The following is a 7259-nucleotide window of genomic DNA, read 5'->3' as shown; positions in this document are numbered from 1 at the left end:
TATATTGAGTTTGCATATCTAGTTTTGTTGCTGTTGAGGAAGTGATTGCCTGCATGCTTGTATCAGCATGAAGTCAAAAGGGTGTTGAACACAACTGAATCCATGTTTGCATGGTTGGGTTAGTTGGAACTTTGAAACTGCCTGCTGGCTTGCCTTTAACTGGACTAGAGGAACAACACCACCACCTGCAAGAGAACTGGGCGCTTATGACCTGTGACAGCCTCCTCTGCCGCAGGTCGGTGACCACCCCTGCCTGGGAGATGGGACAGGGAGTGTGAGACCCTGCAGGACACACAGCAGAATTCCAAATACAGCGTGGCTGATGCTGAGGTAGCTGCTGCTGTTGTCAAACGATGATCTTCATAGTAGTGGTAGTGTTAGACGGTTAGCAAAATTAGCGACACTTTTCTCCCCAAATTCTGTCGTTAGCAGGCTAAACAGTATGTAGTCTTTTAAATAAGGTAACTGCATTTTCTTAAGAAGGAAGTCTCTCTTTGAAACAGATAAAGACAATGGAGCTGCGCGCGTTCTGTCGGGAGCGCTTCCAGCGCACGAGGGCTGTGTGAGGGGTGGGTCCCCGCGCCCTGCGCCACTGAGCCTTTTAAAGAGGCGACAAAAGATTGAGTCTGGCCGGAACCTGAACCCGCTTCGGAACTGGGGCCTTCCCCCGGTCCGCCCCGTTTCCCGCTGCAGAGGAAGCGGCGAAGCCGCCGCTCCCGGCGGATGTCCGGGCGCGGCCATGGCGCTGGCGGAGGCGGGAGCCCGCGGGCGGCTCCTGCGCTGGCCTCGCGTCGTCCTCTTCGGAGACTCCATCACTGAGGTACTGCCCGCCCGCGCCTGGCCCCGCAATTCCCGCATGGAGCTCCCTGACAGCCCGGCTCCCCGTAGCGGGGCCGGCGGCCCAGCAGCATGCCGGCGTTGGTCTGAGCTGCGGTGCCGGGCGGCGGAAAGGCTCGGTCCGGCGGCCGCAGCCGGGAGCGCTCCTGGCCCCGGTCACGGCCCCGGAGCCGCCGTGAGGCACTGCCCGGGCGCGCCCTCCCTGCGCCACTGAGCCTTTTAAAGAGGCGACAAAAGATTGAGTGTGGCCGGAACCTGAACCCGCTTCGGAACTGGGGCCTTCCCCCGGTCCGCCCCGTTTCCCGCTGCAGAGGAAGCGGCGAAGCCGCCGCTCCCGGCGGATGTCCGGGCGCGGCCATGGCGCTGGCGGAGGCGGGAGCCCGCGGGCGGCTCCTGCGCTGGCCTCGCGTCGTCCTCTTCGGAGACTCCATCACTGAGGTACTGCCCGCCCGCGCCTGGCCCCGCAATTCCCGCATGGAGCTCCCTGACAGCCCGGCTCCCCGTAGCGGGGCCGGCGGCCCAGCAGCATGCCGGCGTTGGTCTGAGCTGCGGTGCCGGGCGGCGGAAAGGCTCGGTCCGGCGGCCGCAGCCGGGAGCGCTCCTGGCCCCGGTCACGGCCCCGGAGCCGCCGTGAGGCTGTGCCGGGGCCTTCGCGCCTGGTGGGCGAGTGAGAGAGTCGGAGCCGCCTCACAGAAATTCTTGAGGTCGCTGTGCTGGAGGCGCGGAGGTGAAGGTGTAGCTTGCGATGTTGCGGTGTCAGGGGCGTTTTCATCCAGGGGGCCCAGCGTGCTGCCCATGGCTGCAGGGACCTGTGCTCTGCCCTCGGGCTCCTGGGCATCCCTGCTCCCTGTGTCCAGCTCGCCCAGCCCGGACACAGCTCCTCCTTTGAGCTGACTGCGCCTGCTGAACATCTCTGAGGCAGCAGCAGCTTTTTGGCGATGATTTTGGCTCCCTGCCTTCTGTTGCATGGGTTGGGTGGTGGATCACGGAACTGCTCTGATGAAAAACTAACCCGAGACCAGGTTCATCTTCAATGGGAGATGGGTGTCTAAGCCGACTCACTGCAGAATTGTAGCAGAGAGGATGGTGCAGCACTGGAAGTAAGGAGAAGGAGTTCGTTGTTGTGTTTCTGGAAGAGGTAGGTATTAAACTGAACTCCACGAAGAGGGCGGATTTTTGAGAGGTGCTTTTCAGAATGAAAGGATCTTAGAAATAAAGTAGAAAAATATTCCAAACACAGCAAACCCTCACAGGCCAAAATGGAACTACAGTCCAACAACAGTCAGTTTGGATTTTGAAGGGACCACAAGATCTGTCCCTCCAGAGGTACCAGCCCTGTGTTGCCTCAGAGGCCGGTGCTGTGCCTGGGTAACACCAGGACTGACCTCAGAGGGACAGGGCAGGGACAGAGGAAATGCACCAGCAGCAGTGCCAGAGGCCATGCACAAAAGCTTTTCAGGTGGGAAGGTGCCAGTGGTGGGGCTATGCTCTGGGGAACAAGTTCTTCCAGTGAGGATCTAACCATTTTCCTTTTTTTCAGTACTCTTTCCAGGAAAATGGCTGGGGGGCATACCTTGCTGAGAGACTGGTCAGGTAAGAGCTTAAATTGCAAAAGTAATTTCTAGCTTGCAGAAAGTCATACAGCTTTTCTAAATGAAAACCAACAGCGATTAATATTTAGTACATATTTATTTATTGACATTTATTTATTTAGTGAAGTGGAACTGCCTTCTGGGCAGCATGCCCAGAACTGCTGGAAATACTCGTTGGGTGTTTCCACTCAAAGCTTGAGTGGAAATCAAGAATTCCTTAGTGATTGTCAGGATTGTTGTCCTGGTTCCATGGTGTAGCAGGTAAACAGTACATGTGCAGCCTGTGTGTGCACTTTCAAAGCATGATCCCATTGAAAATTCGTGTGATATCTCATTTTTCCTGAGAGGCGTGGAGGCAGGTGGCCTGATGGCCTGACAGAATGGTTCAAACCTACCAGAGTTTTGTTTTGGTGGACAGAGGAGAGATGTTCTTTTTGATGTGTGTCTCTGTTTCAGAAAATGTGATGTTGTGAACCGTGGGATCTCGGGGTACAACAGCAGATGGGCGAAATTGATTCTTCCAAGACTGATCACTGAAAGTACCAGTGCTGACAGCATTGCTGCAGTTACTATTTTCTTTGGAGCTAATGACAGTGCTTTGAAAGGTAGCCTGCTTTCTGTCTTTTTCTTTTTTCCTGTGACCTGTTCTCTTAAAACAGTTTTACAGTTTAGCAAAATAGGTAGAACATTTCAGAATAGGCTTTTCCTGCTGCTTCTCCAGGAACTGATTACTCTCTTTCCATTTATACAGAGCTTTGTTTTCTGTCATTTCATTCGTATTTAAACCATGCAGTGCCTCTCCCTATCACTAGGTTTTAATATTAGACAAAAAATTTCAGGAGGCTCAAGACTTTTAGTTGTGTAGCAGTTGCCTAAAATTGGAGCTGGGCATCCAGCTGTTTCTTCTGTCTTCAAAGGAGACTGATGAGTTCTTGGCAGATGGGCTGAGGGAAGGAGGGAAGGTAGCATTTGGATTCTCTTTCAGATGAGCTTAGCAAGATGCAGAGTCTGATCAAAATGATAAGTGCATGAAGGACTGACTGTATGTCCATGGGACTTTACAAAATTTTCTCTGCATCCAAGAATGTTGGAAATCTCGGGTTTTGGTTCAGGCGAGGTTTGAGGTGATTATGCTTTCTGATACAAAGTTTTGAAAAAATCATCTTAAACCCAGCTGTTGGGTTATTTTTTTTCTCTGTGCCTTATTTGCCTGTTGGAAATGCTGTCTTTAAACTCTGGATTTGTCTGCTTTGGGTATTGAGGAACAGAATTTTCCTACCACACTTCCCAGCTCCATGATTGAGAGGAGCTGCATACTGGAAGTGTGTGTCCCTGGCCATAGTGTGTAAAGGTCCTGTTATGCTGTGTAAGAAGCCTGCAGGGAGCTCAGCCCCACTGATGCATGTGCTGCACCCCTGACAGAGCTGAACCCAAAACAGCACGTTCCTCTGGAGGAGTACGCCGCCAACCTGAAGAGCATGGTGCAGTACCTGAAGTCAGTAGACATTACTGCAGACAAGATTGTTTTGATAACACCCCCACCTCTTCAGGAATCAGCTTGGGAAAAGGCATGTCTTGCCAAAGGTAAAGGAATAATGAGGATGGATGGGATTTCTGGATTTTACCAGTGGAGTGTAAGTGACAGATCCCACGTTGTCAGGTGATTCCCTTCATGTGTGTGCCATATTACTCCATATTACACTGACTTGTTGGAAAAGGGCTGCTGTTTTACTAAACAACTTCTGGATAAGCTCATGGAGTAACTGCCAAGTGACAACAAACATCCTTTCCAAAGTGTTGATTGATCTGTTAATGCATTGAACTGACAGAAGTGGCTGCCCTTGAAGAACGTGGGGTTTGTCAACATGTCCTAGGCAGATTCCATCGTGTCCCAGCAGCTTCCAGAATAAGACAAATAATTGAAGAAATGTTGGCATTGTGGGCCTTAGAAACGTTTTTACTGGGTACAGCAGATTTCACATCTGTTTGGATAAGCAGTAGTGTATCCCAGCCGGGTTTATTTTAAAGTTAAAAAAAAAAAATAATACCAGAGAATATCATATTCTAAGGATGCTAATAAAAGTGCCTGAAAAAGAAGAAAAAGGTAGTTAAATTATTTCCCATTATGTTATTTAAGCTAATTCTAAAATTAGAGACTTAATAGCACCACTTACTTCATGTTACTGAGCTGGTGGAAATTGCCATAATCCCATTGACTCCAGCAGTGGCAGTTTATACCTCGTGAGAGCATGTGCTCTTTTCTGTTGGGACACCTTGTCCAGTTCTTGCACATTTATAAAAAGCTTCTGAGTTAGGTCAGATACAAGTACATGGTACGTAGATAAACAGAGCTGGTACCTTCGTGGCACAGTTTTCTATGATTTAGGTGGTGTTGCATATCCTGAGTTATGTTTTCAGTCAAAGTAATAAAACTTTGAAGATGACCCTAAATTTAAACTGTATGAAATCAGACAACATTATTGTATGATGTTGCATTAGGAGGCTTTGATGTGATGTCATGTGAGCACACCTCAATGCTGCTTATCTCGCTTCCAGCTGTCAAGAAGTATTTATACTGTTAATCTATTTTCCTCTTAAAACTCTCCTTTTTATGGGGTAGGGATGGAGGGAACTTGAATTTACAGCATTGAATTTGCCAGCATGTGAGAGTACTGTCTAGGGATGGAACAAAAGACAGGGTGATCTCAGACCATGGACCACAAATGAAGTGTTGTGGGCACATTGGGCAGCAATATCAGCCCATCTGCCCTCCAGTACCAAGGAGGAGTTCTCTGCCTGTTTCTGGTTTTGTCAGATCTCAGAGCAAAGGAGAGATGGGAAGCAGGAGGATGGTGATCTTCACAGGAGCATTCATCCACCTGCAAAAAGTAGCAAGAGGGCTGCTGCAAGGAGCAGTTGCATGTGGACTCAGACAAAAAGCAGAAGGCAACTTGTAAATAGATTTCCATTTATGTAACTCTGTTTTACCTGCCTTAGCAGGTGTATGAAGAGTTTTAAATCTAAGCACTGCTTTCACCTGAAGCTTGCCGGAAGCTGAGAGCTGTGAGCAGCAGAATTACACTGTCTGCTTGTTGCTGTTGCTTCTCTCTCAACCTGATGCATTTCTTCAAAAGAGACATTTTCAAGTGACTCAGAACCAAAGGGTGCCCTGAAAAAGACCACACAAGCTGTAGCTTCCAGCCCCTGACATTGCTGTGCTTTGGATTTAGTTTGTGATTGGTTGTCTGCTGGTTTAGCACCTGATGCAGATGGTGTGTGCCACAGGAGACTGAAATTGTGCCGTGTCAGTGGCGGGTGCTGGACGTTTTCCTTGTTTCTGCCTGCTAGGTGAGAAGCTGAACCGCTGCAATGCCACCACCGGGCAGTACGCCCAGGCCTGCGTCCAGGTCGCCAGGGAATGCGGCACGGATGTGCTCGACCTCTGGAGCCTGATGCAGAAGAATCAGGTACGATGAAATCAGAAATATTTGAAACTGTCACGAATTGGGAAGTGCATCATTTAGCATAGAGGAACCAGTGGCGCTGCGTTATCACTGAAAAGCTACAAAATACATCCAAATTACACTGTAGGGAAGGACGAAAATAATCCAGAGTGCTTCATAGTTGGCAATGAGAAATAAAGCTGTATGCAACCTGGCCATGGTGCTTGGTTGGCAAATATCCCAAGTACATTATATCTAAATAGCCTTTTCCTTGAACTTGAGCTATGGAATAGTTTAGGTTGGAGGGGGCCTCTGGAGATTTCTTGTCCAACCCACTGTGCAGTGTTGGGCTCATTTCAAGGTCAGATGTGGCTGCACAAGTGTGTTGCTGATGCTTCTGACCAAATACCCAAACTCATCCTTGGGAGACTGCAGACTTTCCCTGTGAGTAAGTAACTCCAGTTTGGACCATGAACATTTTCTCTCCCCTGCTTTCCCCAATGCAATAGGCTGTTGACTTCTGACTGCATCACTTAATCCTATGGTCTTTTACTGATGAATAGCAGTGATTTTGGCCATCAGAACATTCTCTTAATATTTTAACATAAACAGTGAAAAATCAGTATACCAGCTGGCTTTGAAGAATTACTAAAGGCTGTCTCTTTGCAGCTAGCAAATCCACTAATAAATGGTTTTAACCTCACTTGTAGGATTTCTCTTCCTATTTGTCTGATGGTCTTCATTTATCGACAAAAGGCAACAGCTTTCTAGCAGTTCAGCTTTGGTCACGCCTGGAAAACAAACTGTCTGCTCTTCCTTCGCTGCTTCCTTACTGGCGTGACGTGGACCACACGAACCCCGAGGCCAGTCTTCTGTAACACCCACGCCAGACAGAGCCAGCTCCTTGTCCAGCAACGTGCTGCAAACTGTATCCTCAGGGAACAGGGCACTGGGGAGTCCCCAGCAATGCTCTCCTCTGTCCCCTTCTCTTGGTCTGTGGGAGAATAAAGGTGAGACCACTTGGGGTGTGTCCTGCCGTGCTTCTTCATGCTGCTGTTGCCAGGATAGCTGTGGGGATGAGTAACTCCTTCCTTGGAGGATGCAGAGGAAAATGAGTCTCAGCTGTTCCATGGCCGAGGGATAGAGGCTGCCCTGAGCAGTTCCTGCTGAGCTTTGGGGACTGCACTATGATTAATCCCATCTACTTGCTTTAAACACAGAGGAGCTCGGAAGAGGCAGTAGTGTGGAGTTTGTCAAGAGCCACTTGTGTCAATCCAAATTCATTTATTTGGATGTAATACAGCAGGAACAGCAGTTCCCTAAGTTTTAGTGTGGCTTTGGTATTGATAGAGAGTGGTTTGGAGCAGAGCTTTTAAAATTTAACTTA

The 7259-nt window shown here is 49.1% G+C and overlaps 1 protein-coding gene across 2 annotated transcripts; it reads left to right on the top strand.

Annotated features, from left to right (window-relative positions):
• Positions 1–713: 713 nt before the first annotated feature.
• On the top strand, positions 714–6894 carry IAH1 (isoamyl acetate hydrolyzing esterase 1 (putative)). 2 transcript variants are annotated; one of them, XM_041477872.1, is made up of 6 exons: positions 714–820; positions 2378–2430; positions 2886–3034; positions 3852–4013; positions 5778–5896; positions 6583–6894. In XM_041477872.1, the coding sequence occupies exons 1-6, from the start codon at positions 740–742 to the stop codon at positions 6748–6750; spliced, it is 732 nt and encodes a 243-aa protein (XP_041333806.1). In that variant the 5' UTR covers positions 714–739; the 3' UTR covers positions 6751–6894. The 2 variants fall into 2 exon arrangements, with proteins under 2 accessions (XP_041333806.1, XP_041333805.1); XM_041477871.1 differs by lacking the exon at positions 714–820 and adding an exon at positions 1125–1275.
• Positions 6895–7259: the final 365 nt, after the last annotated feature.

The sequence above is a fragment of the Pyrgilauda ruficollis genome, unplaced genomic scaffold (assembly GCF_017590135.1).
Source record: "Pyrgilauda ruficollis isolate IOZ18807 unplaced genomic scaffold, ASM1759013v1 scaffold42, whole genome shotgun sequence".
Lineage (NCBI taxonomy): Eukaryota > Metazoa > Chordata > Aves > Passeriformes > Passeridae > Pyrgilauda > Pyrgilauda ruficollis.
Note: the sequence above shows the minus strand (reverse complement) of the source record. Positions and strands in the feature narration are given on the sequence as shown.

Coding starts and splice junctions, on each gene's coding strand:
- IAH1 (XM_041477872.1), top strand. CDS start 740: ATGGCGCTGGCGGAGGCGGGAGCCCGCGGGCGGCTCCTGCGCTGGCCT. Junction 821..2,377: donor TCGGAGACTCCATCACTGAG/GTACTGCCCGCC, acceptor CCTTTTTTTCAG/TACTCTTTCCAGGAAAATGG. Junction 4,014..5,777: donor AAAGGCATGTCTTGCCAAAG/GTAAAGGAATAA, acceptor TCTGCCTGCTAG/GTGAGAAGCTGAACCGCTGC.